This window comes from Salvelinus namaycush, chromosome 3 (genome assembly GCF_016432855.1).
Source record: "Salvelinus namaycush isolate Seneca chromosome 3, SaNama_1.0, whole genome shotgun sequence".
NCBI lineage: Eukaryota > Metazoa > Chordata > Actinopteri > Salmoniformes > Salmonidae > Salvelinus > Salvelinus namaycush.
The window spans coordinates 95092817-95115325 of NC_052309.1; the positions used below are offsets into that span (position 1 = coordinate 95092817).

General features: G+C 45.6%; 3 protein-coding genes across 4 annotated transcripts in view; 1 reads left to right on the forward strand and 2 right to left on the reverse strand.

Annotated features, from left to right (window-relative positions):
* Window positions 1–22509, forward strand: part of LOC120043725 (gastrula zinc finger protein XlCGF57.1-like) — a 714153-nt gene that overhangs the window by 224775 nt on the left and 466869 nt on the right. The gene's annotated exons all lie outside the window — the stretch shown is intronic.
* On the reverse strand, window positions 2339–13916 carry LOC120043732 (charged multivesicular body protein 6-like). Of its 2 annotated transcripts, none has more exons than XM_038988298.1 (8): window positions 13681–13916; window positions 13136–13245; window positions 11327–11414; window positions 11067–11153; window positions 10424–10489; window positions 10208–10288; window positions 9047–9122; window positions 2339–3137 (listed from the first exon to the last, which is right to left on the reverse strand). In XM_038988298.1, the coding sequence occupies exons 1-8, from the start codon at window positions 13744–13746 to the stop codon at window positions 3043–3045; spliced, it is 669 nt and encodes a 222-aa protein (XP_038844226.1). In that variant the 5' UTR covers window positions 13747–13916; the 3' UTR covers window positions 2339–3042. The 2 variants fall into 2 exon arrangements, with proteins under 2 accessions (XP_038844226.1, XP_038844227.1); XM_038988299.1 differs by lacking the exon at window positions 2339–3137 and adding an exon at window positions 7302–7904 and having other exon boundaries at window positions 13681–13882.
* On the reverse strand, window positions 5491–7727 carry LOC120043727 (cell wall protein DAN4-like). Its single transcript, XM_038988291.1, has 2 exons — window positions 6764–7727; window positions 5491–6379 (listed from the first exon to the last, which is right to left on the reverse strand). Exons 1-2 carry the CDS (start codon window positions 7699–7701, stop codon window positions 6019–6021), a joined length of 1299 nt encoding a protein of 432 aa, XP_038844219.1. The 5' UTR covers window positions 7702–7727; the 3' UTR covers window positions 5491–6018.

The following is a 22509-nucleotide window of genomic DNA, read 5'->3' on the forward strand; positions in this document are numbered from 1 at the left end:
GTAATGAATCTATTGATTAAATGTGACTGTGCCACGGTGTGTGTGTCATATGTAGCGGTCCATTACATGTTCACTATCTCTCACATCAACAAATATGGAGCCTGAACGTATTACAAACATGATCTAGCTATTATGGCAGAAGCATAGCGCAGTAGACATGTCTGAACAGTGGCGTGTAGCCTACATTGTGCGGCTGCGCCGAGGAGCGCTGATTTCCTGTAGAAATGTAGTCCTACCTGATGACCCACGGACGGCAACAAAATGAAAGCTACGCGTTGCTATTGACTGTAAAATACATATAATAACTCACAGAATGCCATTAGGGAGGTAGGTCGTAATTTTGAAAAGTACATTTATTCAGAAAAGTAGGCCAATATAATTGAACAGGGAAGACTTTCAATAAAGAGCTTCGAATGTTCCCTCGGAATTCTCTTCGAGTGAATAGAGATTCTAATCGCCGTTCAAGATGCGCACCGAATGGGGGGGAAATGCTATTATATCACTAATAAAACACATTCCAAAATATTTACATAACTTATATTATGAGTAGGAGTATATCGTCTGTCAATAAACTGTGGCATCAAACTTTTTATAGTTGTAGAAGTACCTTGTAGACATTCTCCGTTATGCGGTGAACCTCGTCGGTGCGAGACATCTTGAAATCTTCGGTCAAAACCATAAACAGTATTTTCCTTTAGAGAGAAGTTATCCGAGTGAAATACGCCGAATGGGTAGAGAGAGTAGCCTAAACGAAGAGAAGATGTGATGCGATTGACCGCGAAGGTACGTGTGGCTGAAAGAAAGACAGTAAACGGAAGATTCTCTAGGTCGGTGCACCCACTCAAATCCCTCTCACGCACTCAATCTCTGCGGTGTTCGCCAAAGCGTCTTGTCACATCGCGGAGCTTTTCCAATTACAAGAGCACCACCCCGCCTTCTCTGAAACACCGCCTCTCCCCGCTCTTTCTACCCCCTTCTCTCTCTGCCCAAATATGTTAAACTAGTTGCATTATTCATTTGAATTTCTGACATTGATTTCAAATAAAATGTATTTATAACACCAAATGCATTTATAAAGTGCTTACACAGAAACCCAGCCTAAAACCCCAAACAGCAAGCGTTGCAGAAGCACGGTGGCAAGGATTTATTATAGTTCTATAAAGCTTTATATTTCATAAATATATACAGTGCCTATAGAAAGTCTACATCCCCTTGAACTTTTTTTTCAAATTTTGTTGCATTAAAATGTGGGATTAAAATAGATTTCATGTTTGTTTTTTGATTTCATGTTTTTTTTTTTTACTCAATTATAAATGATATGGAGTGCATAAATGATATGGATTCCCTGTGTGTGAAATAATAGGGCTTGACATGATTTATGATTGACTAACCCTTCCTCTGTCCCCCTTACACACATCTGGAAGGTCCCTCAGTCAAGTATTACATTTCAAGCACAGATTCAACTACAAAGACAAGGGGGCTTTTCGAAAGCCTCAAAGAAGGGCAGTGATTGATTGGTAGATGGGTAACAAATCAGACTTTGGATATCTCTTTAAGCATGGTCAAGCTAATAACTATGCTGTGGATGATGTATTAAACCATCCAGACATCAAAGATGCAGTCCTCCTTCGAGAAGTGAGCTGCAGGACAGGAAGAAAACTGCTTAGGGATGTCACCATGTGGCTGGTGGTGATTTTAAAACAGTTACAGAGTTCAGTGGCTGTGATGGAAGAAAACTGCTTAGGGATGTCACCATGCGGCTGGTGGTGATTTTAAAACAGTTACAGAGTTCAGTGGCTGTGATGGAAGAAAACTGCTTAGGGATGTCACCATGTGGCTGTTGGTGATTTTAAAACAGTTACAGAGTTCAGTGGCTGTGATGGTGACATCCCTAAGCAGTTTTCTTCCATCACAGCCACTGAACTCTGTAACTGTTTTAAAATCACCACCAGCCGCATGGTGACATCCCTAAGCAGTTTTCTTCCATGCGGCTGGTGGTGATTTTAAAACAGTTACAGAGTTCAGTGGCTGTGATGGAAGAAAACTGAGGATGGACCAACAACATTGTAGTGACTCCACAATACTCAATTGCCAGAGTGAAAAGAAGAATACAAATATACAGGAATACAAATATTCCAGAACATGCATCTTGTATGCAATAAGACACTAAAGTAATACTGCAAAACACATGGCAAATATTTCCATTTTTCAATTCAATAAATTGACTAAATGTTCTACAAACATGTTTTCACTTTATTATATTGTATTGTGTGTAGATGGCATTTTATCTAATCAAGAAGTTTTATTTTTCAATCATCTTTAAAAAAAAAAAAAAAAAGTGTAGCTTGCTGAAATAAAACAAAAAAGTATAATTTTTAATCCCACTTTAACACATTGAAATGTGAATAAATCCAAGGGGCTGTAGACGTTCTACAGGGACTGTATGACTGCATCTACACGTCAGGTGATATAGTGAAATGAAACATCACAAAAATATTTAAAACAAAGAATGATGATTACTTTTTTTTTTAAATCACCATCATCATGGAAATATTTGTTACCAAACAAAATCAATAGCCTCACATACCAATCCTACAAGTCATGTAACACCAATTCAGACTGTATGAAACTGAACAAGGGCCTGGTGAAGGACACAAGCCCTTTTCCTCACAGGGGAAGTATAATTGAAATGGTCAGTTGCTGCTGGAAAATAACACCAGGGAACGTTTTCATGAAGTGTCCTAGATGTCTCATAATGTGACGTATTCAGTGGAGGACACTGCTGTGTGGAACACGCCCACCCTTATGGCTACTAGGTTTTCACATGGAGAGATGATCCATTCTACAAGGAGCCAGCATAGTTTATGAAGGAAGATGTCCACAACATTAGAAGACTACCTTTCACAGGTGTGTGAACCAGACTTCCTGTTCCTGATCAGCTAGTCACCAGCAGTAGGAGGTCTGTAGTTCTGGCTTCAGGGAACCAGACTTCCTGTTCCTGATCAGCTAGTCACCAGCAGTAGGAGGTCTGTAGTTCTGGCTTCAGGGCAGCAGCGGTGTGGGCCGAAGCCTTGTGGGTGGAATCCAGTCCACATCTGACTTGGGCTCCAGCCAGCCAGGCAGAGAGCTGTGGTATACTGCTCAGAGATGGAGACAGGTAGGCAGAGAGCTGTAGTATACTGCTCAGAGAGGGAGACAGGTAGTCAGAGAGCTGTGGTATACTGCTCAGAGAGGGAGACAGGTAGTCAGAGAGCTGTGGTATACTGCTCAGAGAGGGAGACAGGTAGTCAGAGAGCTGTGGTATACTGCTCAGAGAGGGAGACAGGTAGGCAGAGAGCTGTGGTATACTGCTCAGAGAGGGAGACAGGTAGGCAGAGAGCTGTGGTATACTGCTCAGAGAGGGAGACAGGTAGGCAGAGAGCTGTGGTATACTGCTCAGAGAGGGAGACAGGTAGGCAGAGAGCTGTGGTATACTGCTCAGAGAGGGAGACAGGTAGGCAGAGAGCTGTGGTATACTGCTCAGAGAGGGAGACAGGTAGGCAGAGAGCTGTGGTATACTGCTCAGAGAGGGAGACAGGTAGTCAGAGAGCTGTGGTATACTGCTCAGAGAGGGAGACAGGTAGTCAGAGAGCTGTGGTATACTGCTCAGAGAGGGAGACAGGTAGTCAGAGAGCTGTGGTATACTGCTCAGAGAGGGAGACAGGTAGTCAGAGAGCTGTGGTATACTGCTCAGAGAGGGAGACAGGTAGTCAGAGAGCTGTGGTACACTGCTCAGAGAGGGAGACAGGTAGTCAGAGCTGTGGTACACTGCTCAGAGAGGGAGACAGGTAGTCAGAGCTGTGGTACACTGCTCAGAGAGGGAGACAGGTAGTCAGAGCTGTGGTACACTGCTCAGAGAGGGAGACAGGTAGTCAGAGCTGTGGTACACTGCTCAGAGAGGGAGACAGGTAGTCAGAGCTGTGGTACACTGCTCAGAGAGGGAGACAGGTAGTCAGAGCTGTGGTACACTGCTCAGAGAGGGAGACAGGTAGTCAGAGCTGTGGTACACTGCTCAGAGAGGGAGACAGGTAGTCAGAGCTGTGGTACACTGCTCAGAGAGGGAGACAGGTAGTCAGAGCTGTGGTACACTGCTCAGAGAGGGAGACCGGTAGGCAGCCAGAGAGTGGGAGAGAGATGCCAGTGCCAATACTCCTGTCCTCACCATGACTAGGCTAGTAAGTGGACTGTTGTGGGAACAGTTCTACTAACCCACACAATGACATCATAGCTTCGTGTTCCAATGTTTGACAGGTCCAACATATTGTATCCTCTTTAAATACAGCAACAATACCTTATCTGGTCATGTATACATGCACTACAATAATGATATACAATCATCTGCATAAACATATTTCAATAGAAAACTTTATTGTACCCTATACCAGAGGTATACAACTCTTACCCTATGAGGTCCAGAGCCAGCTGGTTTTCTGGTCCACCTGATAATTAAATTGTACCCACTTGGGTGTCCCAGGTCTAAGTCAGTCCCTGATTAGAGGGGAACAATGTAAAAAATGCAGTGGAACTGGTTTCAAGGTCCTGAGTTAAGTTTGAGGGCTGTAAACAATAGCATTATGTAAGGTAGGAAACCCATGGGGGCAAACTAATTGTTTTCCATAGCACCGTCCGTGGGTGATATTGTTCACACAGAATGGAGAATTGGTGTTAGCTCATTGTTCATCCAAAGTGTTCTCTTTAGTGTAGTTCTGGCTGTAAACAATGCAGTGGCTTTCTCACCTGGATACAACATCTCACACATCACGGCCCAATCCCAAACTGACCCCTAGAGTGGAGCAATATGGTAATAGCTCCAACTTGCCCTCTGATAGGCTAGGTCAGGGGTAGGCAACCCTGTTCCTGGAGAGTCGGGGGGTATGCAGTATTTTGCTTTAACCGACCTGGAAGACCAGGTGTGTTGAATTTAGTCAATCACTGATCTGACCAGCTGAGCTAATTGATCAGTTCAGCGAATTACTCAAATTCAACACACCTGGTCTTCCAGGTTGGTTTAAAGCACAATCCTGCGGCTCTCCAGGAACAGGGCTGCCTACCCCTGACCTTGGGGAAAGTTTCACCATACTGCTTATACCAATCAAATACTCTCTGAATAGGTTCTAGGGGTTGATTTGGGATTGGGCCTCTCTTTTCTTTGGCAATAACACTTACTCGTCTCTAAACTGGTTCTGAGAACTCTCTCACTGGTGTCTAGTGCCACCTTGTGGTGAGATTATATACTACAAACTGAATATGGTCTTCAGTGAGCATCTATGAAAAGGGATCATATTGCTAAAAAACAACAATCAAATATGACTTTAAAATAATTAAAATAGTGTTTCTGATACATGAATAGTAAAATGTGGACATATAGTGTAATTAGTTGTGCTGTGTTTAACTTGTTATTGACCTAGCAGAGTACAATAGGAGATGAGGTGAAAAGACCGAGACACAGAGTTGTCTGTAAGCCACAGATCTGCCTTTTAATTATGGAAAACAATGGTTTTAAAATGACATCTATCTTCGGTTACGTCTAACTTCATTTTTCAGTCGTGTGAATTATAAAGGAATTTGTACAGTGCTACCATTCAATCCAAACCATATACTGAGACGGCAATCATTTTCCCGTTAGTGTTTAATTCATCATTAGAAAGAGAGTGACCAGAGGAGACTTCAGCACAAGTGTTCTCCTAGGTGTTCTCCTAGGTGTTCTCCTAGGTGTTCTCCTAGGTGTTCTCCTAGGTGTTCTCCTAGGTGTTCTCCTAGGTGTTCTCCTAGGTGTTCTCCTAGGTGTTCTCCTAGGTGTTCTCCTAGGTGTTCTCCTAGGTGTTCTAGGGGGGGGGGGGGTGTGTGTGTCTGCTTGTACATATTTGTTCCTGTTTTTGCTACATATCATATTGTCCAACGTTGGGACAATAAAGTTTTTACGAAGAGGAATGTGTACTTCTGGCGTACCTGCACTCCATTCTATGAGACAGAGAGGGATCAGGGACTGGACAGACCAGCAGAGTGAGTCTGGATGGATTCTGCTCCTCCATGCAGTGAGAGACCAGCATGATGACTAGCTCCATCCACAGCTACTGTTGTTGAGTCAGTTGGACTAGCTCCATCCACAGCTACTGTTGATATTGTTGAGTCAGTTGGACTAGCTCCATCCACAGCTACTGTTGATGTTATTGAGTCAGTTGGACTAGCTCCATCCACAGCTACTGTTGTTGTTGTTGAGTCAGTTGGACTAGCTCCATCCACAGCTACTGTTGATGTTATTGAGTCAGTTGGACTAGCTCCATCCACAGCTACTGTTGTTGAGTCAGTTGGACTAGCTCCATCCACAGCTACTGTTGATGTTGTTGAGTCAGTTGGACTAGCTCCATCCACAGCTACTGTTGAGTCAGTTGGACTAGCTCCATCCACAGCTACTGTTGTTGTTGTTGAGTCAGTTGGACTAGCTCCATCCACAGCTACTGTTGATGTTGTTGAGTCAGTTGGACTAGCTCCATCCACAGCTGTTGATGTTGTTGAGTCAGTTGGACTAGCTCCATCCACAGCTGTTGATGTTGTTGAGTCAGTTGGACTAGCTCCATCCACAGCTGTTGTTGTTGTTGAGTCAGTTGGACTAGCTCCATCCACAGCTACTGTTGATGTTGTTGAGTCAGTTGGACTAGCTCCATCCACAGCTACTGTTGTTGTTGAGTCAGTTGGACTAGCTCCATCCACAGCTACTGTTGATGTTGTTGAGTCAGTTGGACTAGCTCCATCCACAGCTACTGTTGATGTTGTTGAGTCAGTTGGACTAGCTCCATCCACAGCTGTTGATGTTGTTGAGTCAGTTGGACTAGCTCCATCCACAGCTGTTGATGTTGTTGAGTCAGTTGGACTAGCTCCATCCACAGCTGTTGTTGTTGTTGAGTCAGTTGGACTAGCTCCATCCACAGCTACTGTTGTTGTTGTTGAGTCAGTTGGACTAGCTCCATCCACAGCTACTGTTGATGTTGTTGAGTCAGTTGGACTAGCTCCATCCACAGCTACTGTTGTTATTGTTGTTGTTGAGTCAGTTGGACTAGCTCCATCCACAGCTACTGTTGTTATTGTTGTTGTTGAGTCAGTTGGACTAGCTCCATCCACAGCTACTGATGTTATTGAGTCAGTTGGACTAGCTCCATCCACAGCTACTGATGTTATTGAGTCAGTTGGACTTGCTCCATCCACAGCTACTGTTGATGTTGTTGAGTCAGTTGGACTAGCTCCATCCACAGCTACTGTTGATATTGTTGAGTCAGTTGGACTAGCTCCATCCACAGCTGCTACTGTTTTTGTTATTGAGTCAGTTGGACTAGCTCCCTCCACAGCTGCTACTGTTTTTGTTATTGAGTCAGTTGGACTAGCTCCCTCCACAGCTGCTACTGTTTTTGTTATTGAGTCAGTTGGACTAGCTCCATCCACAGCTGCTACTGTTGTTGTTATTGAGTCAGTTGGACTAGCTCCATCCACAGCTGCTACTGTTATTGAGTCAGTTGGACTAGCTCCATCCACAGCTACTGTTGTTATTGAGTCAGTTGGACTAGCTCCATCCACAGCTACTGTTGATATTGTTGAGTCAGTTGGACTAGCCCCATCCACAGCTGCTACTGTTGTTGTTATTGAGTCAGTTGGACTAGCTCCATCCATAGCTACTGTTGTTGTTATTGAGTCAGTTGGACTAGCTCCATCCACAGCTGCTACTGTTATTGAGTCAGTTGGACTAGCTCCATCCACAGCTGCTACTGTTATTGAGTCAGTTGGACTAGCTCCATCTACTGTTGTTATTGTTGAGTCTTGTCTCTACGCTGCCAGCATCTCTCTGTTCTCCTTGTTCCTTGCTGGTCTTCTCTCTTGAGAACAAAGAAACCATGGTCAGGGACTGTATCTACAATGTGTCTCAGAGTAAGAGTGCTGATCTAGGATCAGGTCCCTCTGTCCATATAATCCTATGAATACATGACCTAAAAAGGCCAAACTGTTCCTAGATCAGCTTTTACTGTGAGACTGTCAATACTTACCACCATAATGATTGAGGTAATGTAACAGGGTAGACAGTACTACTACCACCATAATGATTGAGGTAATGTAACAGGGTAGACAGTACTACTACTACCATCATAATGCTTGAGGTAATGTAACAGGGTAGACAGTACTACTACTCCATCATAATGATTGAGGTAATGTAACAGGGTAGACAGTACTACTACTACCATCATAATGATTGAGGTAATGTAACAGGGTAGTAATGTAACAGGGTAGACAGTACTACCATCATAATGATTGAGGTAATGTAACAGGGTAGACAGTACTACTACTACTACCATAATGATTGAGGTAATGTAACAGGGTAGACAGTACTACTACCATCATAATGATTGAGGTAATGTAACAGGGTAGACAGTACTACTACTACCATCATAATGATTGAGGTAATGTAACAGGGTAGACAGTACTACTACTACCATCATAATGATTGAGGTAATGTAACAGGGTAGACAGTACTACTACTACCATCATAATGATTGAGGTAATGTAACAAGGTAGACAGTACTACTACTACCATCATAATGATTGAGGTAATGTAACAGGGTAGACAGTACTACTACTACCACCATAATGATTGAGGTAATGTAACAGGGTAGACAGTACTACTACTACCATCATAATGATTGAGGTAATGTAACAGGGTAGACAGTACTACTACTACCATCATAATGATTGAGGTAATGTAACAGGGTAGACAGTACTATTACCACCATAATGATTGAGGTAATGTAACAGGGTAGACAGTACTACTACTACCACCATAATGATTGAGGTAATGTAACAGGGTAGACAGTACTATTACCACCATAATGATTGAGGTAATGTAACAGGGTAGACAGTACTACTACTACCATCATAATGATTGAGGTAATGTAACAGGGTAGACAGTACTACTACTACCATCATAATGATTGAGGTAATGTAACAGGGTAGACAGTACTGTTACCTGGCTCTGTCTCAGCTGGTTCTGGGACCTCTGGTAGAGGCTCAGTGGGGACCTCTGGAAGTTCTACATCTTCACCCTGCAGCAGTAGAGGGAGACAATGGTTACACAGGTTAAACAGGACTTGATCAGCTCAGGTCATCAGTACCTGACCTGGGAAACCAGTCAAGTGCAATTAACTACCAGGTGGAAAAGAAAACCAGAAGTGTTTTGGTCCTCCATGGCAGGTGTTGTTTCACCACCCTCTTCCTCTACCTCCTGGTATTATACCCAGAGGAGACTGATGTAGCTCAGTATGATACACACCTGAGTGATAGCCTCCAGTTCAGATAACAGCCAGAGGAGACTGATGTAGCTCAGTATGATACACACCTGAGTGATCGTCTCCAGTTCAGATAACAGCCAGAGGAGACTGATGTAGCTCAGTATGATACACACCTGAGTGATCGTCTCCAGTTCAGATAACAGCCAGAGGAGACTGATGTAGCTCAGTATGATACACACCTGAGTGATAGTCTCCAGCTCAGATAACAGCCAGAGGAGACTGATGTAGCTCAGTATGATACACACCTGAGTGATCGTCTCCAGTTCAGATAACAGCCAGAGGAGACTGATGTAGCTCAGTATGATACACACCTGAGTGATCGTCTCCAGTTCAGATAACAGCCAGAGGAGACTGATGTAGCTCAGTATGATACACACCTGAGTGATAGCCTCCAGCTCAGATAACAGCCAGAGGAGACTGATGTAGCTCAGTATGATACACACCTGAGTGATCGTCTCCAGTTCAGATAACAGCCAGAGGAGACTGATGTAGCTCAGTATGATACACACCTGAGTGATCGTCTCCAGTTCAGATAACAGCCAGAGGAGACTGATGTAGCTCAGTATGATACACACCTGAGTGATAGCCTCCAGCTCAGATAACAGCCAGAGGAGACTGATGTAGCTCAGTATGATACACACCTGAGTGATAGCCTCCAGTTCAGATAACAGCCAGAGGAGACTGATGTAGCTCAGTATGATACACACCTGAGTGATCGTCTCCAGTTCAGATAACAGCCAGAGGAGACTGATGTAGCTCAGTATGATACACACCTGAGTGATAGTCTCCAGCTCAGATAACAGCTAGAGGAGACTGATGTAGCTCAGTATGATACACACCTGAGTGATAGCCTCCAGCTCAGATAACACAGCATCCTCATCCTCCTGAGTCAGGGAGCCTGACAGCATCTCATCTATTTGCTGTAGGATCAACCAGAGCAGAGCATGTCAGCTGGGCAGCAACACACTGAAGAACTTGGGATGGATTAAGAGTTAGGACTGTAAAAAGGGGTATATCAAATTGATTGATGACACCATGGGAACAGAGAATCTCACCCTCTGGTATTCTATAGCATCCTGGGTCTCATCCATGATCCTCTCCACGTCCTCTAGTGACATGGCCTGAGAGGACGAGACAGGGACAATGTCAAGTTAGGAGCAGAAAGTCTTCTACTTTACTTATTCTCAGCGAGAGAGAGAGAGAGGAGAGAGAGGAGAGAGAGGAGAGAGAGGAGAGAGAGGAGAGAGAGAGAGAGAGAGAGAGAGAGATGAAACATGAAACATTTTCTCTCTTAAAGAGAATAATTCTCTGAGCAGGTTGTGGCCAGCCAGCCAGACAGCCAGCCAGTGTAACCCAGGATACGCAGCAGCAGTCACACCACTAGGCTCGCTGTAGTCAGGGATTTGGAACCTAATCCTTTAATCTTCAAACAATGTGCACAGTGACGCTAGCTAACACACAGTCTGTTTTCCAGGGGTGCAGATCACATAAAAGAGGTTACATGCCAGTGGAGGTTTATTCATGAACACTTAGGACACTGAGCTGAACGTCTTACACCTGTGTGAGTGTGTGTGCATGCCTAACCGCACGTGAGTGTGTGACTGTGGGCTTATTCTGTCATGTGCCTCATTTGTATTCTGAGGAAGAGCAGATTCCCCCCATAGAAAACCGTGGACTAAGAAGCGAACCATACCCTACCTCATGCATACTCTTCAGACAGTCATTTCCAACCTTCAGCCCCTCAATGACTTTCATCTCGATCTGGACAAACTCAATGTCTTGAACCTGTGAAAACATATCAGTACGTTAAGTAAGATAGCGTTCACCATACAGAACATCCAAGATATACCCAGCCAGGACACCTTTTAGAAGAGAGGTTGGCTGTGCAAAACATTACATCAATGTAGTTACGTTGTATAAAAAGTCACCATCGGACCCAAGAAGAGCCTCAGCCTCACCATGCGTTCCAGGTTTGATATCTGCTTCTCAGTCTTGTCTAGCAGTTGATCCTGATAACGCTTCTTCTTGAGAAGAACCAGTGCCTTCCTACGGAGTGGAAGAACAACACACTGCACAATAAGTCCTAACATAACAACTGTTTATTTTGCTTATCATCAAGCAGCTAGTCATGCATTGATCAGATTCAGTCAGTACACAATTCAAAGGTCAGATTCTGGTGATATGCATGCATTGGTGATTTGACTAGACTTGATAAAGCTTCGTAGTCCCAGCTGTTTGCTAGTGTAATGGGACATTTAAGATGAATAACGTTCATATGCAGTTAAGTGGTTTAACACAATGTATTCTACTTTTCCATTCTGTAATACACAGGATTGTATTTGTGCAAGGTTGAATGTTATGGCCAGTTCTACGTGCTGATAGTGTTGGAGCCAGTCTAAAGGTGCCAGTTCTACGTGCTGATAGTGTTGGAGCCAGTCTAAAGGTGCCCGTTCTATGTGCTGATAGTGTGGGAGCCAGTCTAAAGGTGCCAGTTCTATGTGCTGATAGTGTGGGAGCCAGTCTAAAGGTGCCAGTTCTATGTGCTGATAGTGTGGGAGCCAGTCTAAAGGTGCCAGTTCTATGTGCTGATAGTGTGGGAGCCAGTCTAAAGGTGCCAGTTCTACGTGCTGATAGTGTGGGAGCCAGTCTAAAGGTGCCAGTTCTACGTGCTGATAGTGTTGGAGCCAGTCTAAAGGTGCCAGTTCTATGTGCTGATAGTGTGGGAGCCAGTCTAAAGGTGCCAGTTCTACGTGCTGATAGTGTTGGAGCCAGTCTAAAGGTGCCAGTTCTATGTGCTGATAGTGTGGGAGCCAGTCTAAAGGTGCCAGTTCTATGTGCTGATAGTGTTGGAGCCAGTCTAAAGGTGCCAGTTCTATGTGCTGATAGTGTTGGAGCCAGTCTAAAGGTGCCCGTTCTATGTGCTGATAGTGTTGGAGCCAGTCTAAAGGTGCCAGTTCTACGTGCTGATAGTGTTGGAGCCAGTCTAAAGGTGCCCGTTCTATGTGCTGATAGTGTGGGAGCCAGTCTAAAGGTGCCAGTTCTATGTGCTGATAGTGTGGGAGCCAGTCTAAAGGTGCCAGTTCTACGTGCTGATAGTGTTGGAGCCAGTCTAAAGGTGCCAGTTCTATGTGCTGATAGTGTTGGAGCCAGTCTAAAGGTGCCAGTTCTATGTGCTGATAGTGTGGGAGCCAGTCTAAAGGTGCCAGTTCTATGTGCTGATAGTGTGGGAGCCAGTCTAAAGGTGCCAGTTCTATGTGCTGATAGTGTGGGAGCCAGTCTAAAGGTGCCAGTTCTATGTGCTGATAGTGTTGGAGCCAGTCTAAAGGTGCCAGTTCTATGTGCTGATAGTGTGGGAGCCAGTCTAACGGTGCCAGTTCTATGTTCTGATAGTGTGGGAGCCAGTCTAAAGGTGCCAGTTCTACGTGCTGATAGTGTTGGAGCCAATCTAAAGGTGCCAGTTCTGAGGACACTGGTTATTATTGTTGTATCTGTAGACTGTGTGAGTCACTGCCTTGTCTTATGTCTTTGGTCATGTGTTTAGAGAACATATGTGATTAGAAATGGATGTAAGGGCCTGCTCAGAAACGGCTCGTTATTTTTGCTCTGCTTCTGTGCTGGAGGCGTCTCCCTGTTGCAACGTGTATTAATCCAGTGACTTCAACAACCGCGCCGGTCTTCATTTCACCTGGAAACACCCCATTACAACAAGATCTGGGACCTGGCTATAGCCTAGATGATGCCTGAACAAGTGAAGTATCCAGTCTCACTCTTTCTTTCCATCCTTCAGCAGCTGCTTGGCCAGACTCCTCTCCTTCTCCAGCTGCAGGGTGACTCTCTTCTGGTAGTGCTTCAGTTTATCTCTCTGCTGTTTCAGTTGCTGGAGAGTTGAACATACACAACGGGACAATCAGACACCGCCTCAATACACTCTTTTCTGAACATTGTTTACCATGTAGATAGCTAGCTAGCTAATTCTGCCATGAAAATAGTTAGCTGGCTACAGTCCCTAGCTAGTTAGCTATAAAGACCTGTCACACCCTGTCATTTGCAGGCTCGGGCACTGCTGATGCGATCACAACTGGCTAATCTAATAGTTAGCTGGCAACTGTTGATCACTTTGAGACGTCATGTCACAGTTTTAACAACTGTGACTGTCCCATGATCGCGCCTGGGTGTTGATAACTATCTAACGTTAGCTAGCAGGCATTGTTCCCAAATTAGTGTGTAGATCAGACAGCTAGCTAACGTTAATCGAGGCCAGCAAGCTAGCTAGCATCCATACTATTGAAACAGGCTAGCAACAACAACTGACCAGAATCGCTCGGTCTTGTTCTGTAACTCGAGAAGGGCGACTCTTTCTCCCGAAAACGTTTCCCATAACGTAGCCACATCCCCGCCACGATCCTCTACTTTGATACAAATGCTATTTTTTCTTGGGGAAACATGTTTTTGTCATGATGCTTACAAGTCGTTGTTCTTAGCTAACACATTTTGGTAACGTACTTCAAAGCCACATCCTGTCCGGGTTTAGTACGGCATCCGGGACGGGTCCATGTATTCCAATGACGTATGTAAACCCTGGATTGCGCATGCTATGTATTGGCACTGAGAGCCTTTGAAACCACCTGTCGGCTATATTGGCACTCCCCAGTGGTGCACCCGATAAACCACCAATCGCCCCATTAAAATATGGAAAAACCTTGCGTCCTCCATAGGACTGAATATAATTCTACAGTATTTCAATTAAATATTTCAAGGACAAAATTACATGTATTTAAGTATTTGTTTGTTGTTGTGGGTGACACTTTCTAAGTCTTAGAAATAAACGTTATGTTTCACTATATTGGATCGCTCCAATATATTGGTATCCATCCGAGGTGAGGATTTACAGATTTACACCCGTGTACACACACGTTCTCTTTCATTTTCTCGGCGGACGTCCGTATGGTTTGAGGTACAAATTATCTGAAGTTTGCTTGGTAAGTCAGTGGTAAGTGTAATATCTTGCGTGGAAGTATACTCACTAGTGGGAGGAGTGTGTCGAGTCCCCATGGGTGTTGTCCACAATGCTCGAGGTGTACCGACTCAATTCCGGGGCCGGCCCCTGTCCTTCAGGGGCCTTCGTGTCACCACGGTGGGCGACCGTAGTTTGTGACGCTGGACCTGAGGGATGCATATTTCCATGTTCCTGTTCACCCATCTCATTGGCAGTACCTCCGATTCGCTTTCGAAGGGAGTGCTTACGAATTCATGGTTCTTCCCTTCGGCCTCTCCTTGGCACCCGCTGTCCTGGCACCTCTCACATCCCGAGGGTTGTTGATCCTCAATTACCTGGACGATTGGCTGATTTGTGCACCAACCAGGACCCAGGTCCTGTCAGACAGAGACAGGCACCTGACCCACATCGGCGGGCTGGGCATTACCCCAGAGGGTGGCCTTCATTGGCATGGAACTGGACTCAGTCCTCATGAGAGCACGCCTGCCCACCAGAAGGGTTCAGGCGATCTTAACTTGCCTCAACCACTTTCGGCAGGGGCGGATAGTATCCGTCCTAACCTGCCAACGCCTGTTGGGCTTGCTGACGGCGCCCTCGTTGCTGACTCCCCTGGGCCTGCTCCATCTCCAGCCTCTTCAACGGTGGTTCAACTCCCACTGGCTGCACCCAAAGCGCTACCGTCACCGCCAGCTGTGGGTGACCGCACAGTGCTTCAGGGCATTGTTGAGGTGGCACTGTCACTCCTGGAGATGCTGAGGATGTGCTGCCGGGAGCTGGTCAGCACAGACACCTCCCAGTTCGGCTGGGGGGGTGTGGCCAGCGGCTGTTGGCTACCCACTTGGAGCGGCAGGCACATCAATACACTAGAGCGCCGAGCTGTACTGCTGGCCCTGCGGTCTTCTCTTCCACATCTGAAGGGAAGACATGTCCTGGTGAGAACGGACAACACCACAGTGGTGGCTTACATCAACCATCAGGGTGGACTGAGGTCGCACCGCCTCCATCTTATCATTCAAACAGAGATGCCTCCCTGGCAACCAGGGCTTATTTCCAACCTGTTTGTATATAATGACAATAACATCTCAAAACTATGCTGGTATTCTTTTGTCCATTATTGAATTGTTTATTATATATGCTTAGCTTAATTACTGTTTATTAGTAGTTGCCTTACATCATAAATGGCATCATACAGGGTTCTCTATGGAACCATTTTGGCTCAGTGAAGAAGAACCTCTAGAGTTCTGAACAAAGACGGGTTCTATATAGAACTTTTAGAGGTTCCATATATGAAGCAAGCGATAGGACACTTTGGTTTTATAAGGAACCTTTTTTTCTAGGTGTATGGTGACACCATTTACCAGAATTCAGCCCTACTCTTAAATATTTGAATGCCGTCTACCATTACGCCCTTCGCCTTATCACAGGCGACAGTTTTCATATGCATCACTACATCCTGTATGAAAAGGTTGGCTGGTCCTCGTTGAAGTCCCGTAGATCACTTCACTATTCCCTTTTTTTTTTTTTTTTTTTTTTTTTTTTTTACAAAGCTCTACTACACAAGTATAAAAACATGAGATACCAAACCTGCTCACAGGGTTGGTTAACTCTGGAGGTTCCTCGGGCTTCACCAAATTAGCTAAATCCACCTTCAGTTTTAAAGCTGCAATATGTAACTTTTTGGGTGACCGGACCAAATTCACATCGACGTGTGTGTTACGGATCTGTCATTCTCATTGAAAGCAAGTCTAAGAAGCGGTAGATCTGTTCTATGTGCACTATTTCTATGCTTCCTGTTATGTTTTCTCTGAAGATCGGAATTAGAAGGGCCTTATATGTACTTAATATAGCAAAAAATGCTGAGTGCCTTAAAATATAGAATGCTGAGTGCCTTAACATCTATAATGCTGTGTGACTTACAATCTATAATGCTGTGTACCTTAAAATATATAATGCTGTGTACCTTAAAATATATAATGCTGTGTACCTTAAAATATATAATGCTGTGTACCTTAAAATCTATAATGCTGTGTACCTTAAAATCTATAATGCTGTGTACCTTAAAATCTATAATTGTAACGGCAGCCTTCCCTCTCTTCACTAGAAGAGAGAGTGTAGCAGGGATCGGACCAACACGCAGCGTAGCCAGTGCTCAACATGTTTAATTAAACGAAAAAACAGTGAACACTTACAACGATATAAAACAACAAAATGTGGCAAACCGAAACAGTCCTATCTGGTGCAGACAAAACACAGAGACAAGAAACAACCACCCACAATCCCCAACACAAAACAAGCCACCTATATATGATTCTCAATCAGGGACAACGATTGACAGCTGTCTCTGATTGAGAACCATATTAGGCTGGACACAGAAACAGACTAACTAGACACACAACATAGAATTCCCACCCAGCTCACGTCCTGACCAACACTAAACAAGCAAAACACATAAGAACTCTGGTCAGGACGTTACAATAATCCTGCGTACCTTAACATCTATAATGCTGTGTACCTTAAAATCTATAATGCTGTCTACCTTAAAATCTATAATGCTGTGTACCTTAAAATCTATAATGCTGTGTACCTTAAAATCTATAATGCTGAGTGCCTTAACATCTATAATGCTGTGTACCTGTCACACCCTGGCCTCTGTTATATTGATTTTCTTTATTAGTTTAGTTAGGTCAGGGTGTGACATGGGATGTTTGTGTGTTTTGTCTATGTCTAACGTTAGTAGCTGTGTGTGCACTTTCGTTTGTAGCTTCACGTTCGTGGTTTATTGTTTTGTGTATTAGTTTGTATATTGTTCGTTTCGTCTTCGTCTCTAATAAAAGAAGATGTACTCATATCACTCTGCGTATTGGTCCGATCCATGCTCCTCCTCAGACGAGGAGGAGAACGAACGTGACAGTACCTTAAAATATATAATCCTGCATACCTTAACATCTATAATGCTGAGTGCCTTAACATCTATAATGCTGTGTACCTTAAAATATATAATGATGTGTGCCTTAACTATAACTGTGGTTCCTGTTTTTGCAGGAACAAGCTTGTATCGGCTTCTAGTGGTTCCTGCTTTTCTATAAATAACAAGTACAAAGCCTCCCCGAGCCGGCTCGGCTACCCCAACAACATCAACCTGGTGGTGGGCCGGCTACCCCAACAACATCAACCTGGTGGTGGGCCGGCTACCCCAACAACATCAACCTGGTGGTGAGCCGGCTACCCCAACAACATCAACCTGTTGGTGGGCCGGCTACCCCAACAACATCAACCTGGTGGTGAGCCGGCTACCCCAACAACATCAACCTGGTGGTGGGCCTGCTACCCCAACAACATCAACCTGGTGGTGGGCCTGCTACCCCAACAACATCAACCTGGTGGTGAGCCGGCTACCCCAACAACATCAACCTGGTGGTGGGCCGGCTACCCCAACAACATCAACCTGGTGGTGGGCCGGCTACCCCAACAACATCAACCTGGTGGTGAGCCGGCTACCCCAACAACATCAACCTGGTGGTGGGCCTGCTACCCCAACAACATCAACCTGGTGGTGAGCCGGCTACCCCAACAACATCAACCTGGTGGTGGGCCGGCTACCCCAACAACATCAACCTGGTGGTGAGCCGGCTACCCCAACAACATCAACCTGGTGGTTAGCCGGCTACCCCAACAACATCAACCTGGTGGTGAGCCGGCTACCCCAACAACATCAACCTGGTGGTTAGCCGGCTACCCCAACAACATCAACCTGGTGGTGAGCCGGCTACCCCAACAACATCAACCTGGTGGTGGGCCGGCTACCCCAACAACATCAACCTGGTGGTGAGCCGGCTACCCCAACAACATCAACCTGGTGGTGGGCCGGCTACCCCAACAACATCAACCTGGTGGTGGGCCGGCTACCCCAACAACATCAACCTGGTGGTGGGCCGGCTACCCCAACAACATCAACCTGGTGGTGGGCCGGCTACCCCAAGAACATCAACCTGGTGGTGAGCCGGCTACCCCAACAACATCAACCTGGTGGTGGGCCTGCTACCCCAACAACATCAACCTGCTGGTGGGCCGGCTACCCCAAGAACATCAACCTGCTGGTGGGCCGGCTACCCCAAGAACATCAACCTGTTGGTGGGCCGGCTACCCCAACAACATCAACCCGGTGGTGGGCCGGCTACCCCAACAACATCAACCTGCTGGTGGGCCGGCTACCCCAAGAACATCAACCTGGTGGTGGGCCGGCTACCCCAACAACATCAACCTGGTGGTGGGCCGGCTACCCCAACAACATCAACCTGCTGGTGGGCCGGCTACCCCAAGAACATCAACCTGTTGGTGGGCCGGCTACCCCAACAACATCAACCTGTTGGTGGGCCGGCTACCCCAACAACATCAACCTGGTGGTGGGCCGGCTACCCCAACAACATCAACCTGGTGGTGAGCCGGCTACCCCAACAACATCAACCTGGTGGTGAGCCGGCTACCCCAACAACATCAACCTGGTGGTGAGCCGGCTACCCCAACAACATCAACCTGGTGGTGGGCCGGCTACCCCAACAACATCAACCTGGTGGTGGGCCGGCTACCCCAACAACATCAACCTGGTGGTGAGCCGGCTACCCCAACAACATCAACCTGGTGGTGAGCCGGCTACCCCAACAACATCAACCTGGTGGTGAGCCGGCTACCCCAACAACATCAACCTGGTGGTGGGCCGGCTACCCCAACAACATCAACCTGGTGGTGAGCCGGCTACCCCAACAACATCAACCTGGTGGTGAGCCGGCTACCCCAACAACATCAACCTGGTGGTGGGCCGGCTACCCCAACAACATCAACCTGGTGGTGAGCCGGCTACCCCAACAACATCAACCTGGTGGTGGGCCGGCTACCCCAAGAACATCAACCTGGTGGTGGGCCGGCTACCCCAAGAACATCAACCTGCTGGTGAGCCGGCTACCCCAACAACATCAACCTGGTGGTGGGCCGGCTACCCCAACAACATCAACCTGTCCACTAGGTGTCAGACTACACCACTTTTGTTACTGGCATGTCTTTCTTTGTGCTTCATGCCAGTTCACCTCTGTTTTACCACTTGGCTAGATACGTCAACTACACAGTGCTTGATTTGGACTGAGATAGGTTTGGGTACACCTGCACATGTCTTTTCTTACTATCAGTGACTGTGCTAATAGCTGCTTTATTGAGGGAAAGTTATACTTACTATGACTGTAATATATGGTTGTATCACCTATCTAGTACATTCATCTTAAGGTAGCTAACTATAAGTCACTCTGGATAGAGTTACTCATATGTAATGATATGTAGTATTTGTGCAGTATAATATTGTGTAATCTCTAAATGACTGTATATCTTATACAGACAGTGTGTGTGCGCAAAATAGACAAACACAGAAAGCTTTTTTTTTTTTTTTTTTAAATGTAATTGATACATCTGGTCCAATACTTTAACAAACTTAGAAAATATACAGCAGTTGACAGGTTTCAAACAAAGAAGAAAAGCATGACCACAACCAAGAATTCACACTGTACAATGATGGGTTGTCTGACTGTTAAGGGCCCCTGTACAATGATGGGTTATCTGACTGTTAAGGGCCCCTGTACAATGATGGGTTATCTGACTGTTAAGGGCCCCTGTACAATGATGGGTTATCTGACTGTTAAGGGCCCCTGTACAATGATGGGTTATCTGACTGTTAAGGGCCCCTGTACAATGATGGGTTATCTGACTGTTAAGGGCCCCTGTACAATGATGGGTTATCTGACTGTTAAGGGCCCCTGTACAATGATGGGTTGTCTGACTGTTAAGGGCCCCTGTACAATGATGGGTTATCTGACTGTTAAGGGCCCCTGTACAATGATGGGTTGTCTGACTGTTAAGGGCCCCTGTACAATGATGGGTTATCTGACTGTTAAGGGCCCCTGTACAATGATGGGTTGTCTGACTGTTAAGGGCCCCTGTACAATGATGGGTTATCTGACTGTTAAGGGCCCCTGTACAATGATGGGTTGTCTGACTGTTAAGGGCCCCTGTACAATGATGGGTTATCTGACTGTTAAGGGCCCCTGTACAATGATGGGTTATCTGACTGTTAAGGGCCCCTGTACAATGATGGGTTATCTGACTGTTAAGGGCCCCTGTACAATGATGGGTTGTCTGACTGTTAAGGGCCCCTGTACAATGATGGGTTATCTGACTGTTAAGGGCCCCTGTACAATGATGGGTTATCTGACTGTTAAGGGCCCCTGTACAATGATGGGTTATCTGACTGTTAAGGGCCCCTGCAGTACTGTACAATGATGGGTTTTCTGACTGTTAAGGGCCCCTGTACAATGATGGGTTATCTGACTGTTAAGGGCCCCTGTACAATGATGGGTTATCTGACTGTTAAGGGCCCCTGTACAATGATGGGTTATCTGACTGTTAAGGGCCCCTGTACAATGATGGGTTATCTGACTGTTAAGGGCCCCTGTACAATGATGGGTTGTCTGACTGTTAAGGGCCCCTGCAGTACTGTACAATGATGGGTTATCTGACTGTTAAGGGCCCCTGTACAATGATGGGTTATCTGACTGTTAAGGGCCCCTGTACAATGATGGGTTATCTGACTGTTAAGGGCCCCTGTACAATGATGGGTTATCTGACTGTTAAGGGCCCCTGTACAATGATGGGTTGTCTGACTGTTAAGGGCCCCTATACAATGATGGGTTATCTGACTGTTAAGGGCCCCTGTACAATGATGGGTTATCTGACTGTTAAGGGCCCCTGTACAATGATGGGTTGTCTGACTGTTAAGGGCCCCTGCAGTACTGTACAATGATGGGTTATCTGACTGTTAAGGGCCCCTGTACAATGATGGGTTATCTGACTGTTAAGGGCCCCTGTACAATGATGGGTTATCTGACTGTTAAGGGCCCCTGTACAATGATGGGTTATCTGACTGTTAAGGGCCCCTGTACAATGATGGGTTGTCTGACTGTTAAGGGCCCCTGTACAATGATGGGTTGTCTGACTGTTAAGGGCCCCTGTACAATGATGGGTTATCTGACTGTTAAGGGCCCCTGTACAATGATGGGTTATCTTATCTGACTGTTAAGGGCCCCTGTACAATGATGGGTTACCTGACTGTTAAGGGCCCCTGCAGTACTGTACAATGATGGGTTATCTTATCTGACTGTTAAGGGCCGCTGCAGTACTTTTCTTTGACCATGTCTTAACCAATTATATGTACTGTATACATCTATGGTCTTAACAGACCCAGGTGCATGCATTGTGCTTATAGCACATCTCACCAAATGTATATTTTGTCATTCAACATGGAACTGAAGGGATGAATTGGGAGAATGACTGCCTTACTGTAATTCTGATTTCATATCAGTCACAATGTGTCTTACTGTGATTGTGTCCAACTCGTAGTAAACAAACAAACATCCAATAAACGTGACATGAGTGATAATACTTACCAGTAATTCACCATCAACACCATTTCAGTTGTTGATGGTTTCCTCTCCTCCTATCCAGGGAATGTTTAACATGCTAATGTACAGGCAGTAGGCCTGTAGTCTAGAATCCAACTGTAATATTACTGTAATTCAGACGGCGCATCCCAATGCTCTCTCCATCTTCCTGAAGTGTGAACTCATTCACTACTCCCTACAAGTTCAAAAGCATTGGATTGGTGTAGAAACGGGTTAGAGGGACAGTCATTTCCTTTCTAATCCATGCAGGGAAGTGAACAAGTGAGAGATTATTGGAACACAGCCACAGATTCAAGTGACACAATAGTGAACCAGAGCAATATTCAGTTGAGATGCCAAGCTACGGAAAGCCCTCGGTGTTGTCCTGAAATGAACTGGCATGGAACCTAAACTGAATATCGCTTTGTTTAATTCCTTTCAATGATTCACTGACACAATAATGAAACGGACTGATATTCAGTTGGGAATCCAGGCTAGAATTGAGCAGGACACAGCATGCAGGATGACACAGCATAGGAGAACAGAGAGAAACAGGTTAGAGGAAATAAAGGCTTTAGAAACATCGTCATGCATCCTTTCTCCTCAGTCCCCCTTACACATACATATAGTAGAAAACAGGGTTCTAAAAGGGTTCTTCGGCAGTCCC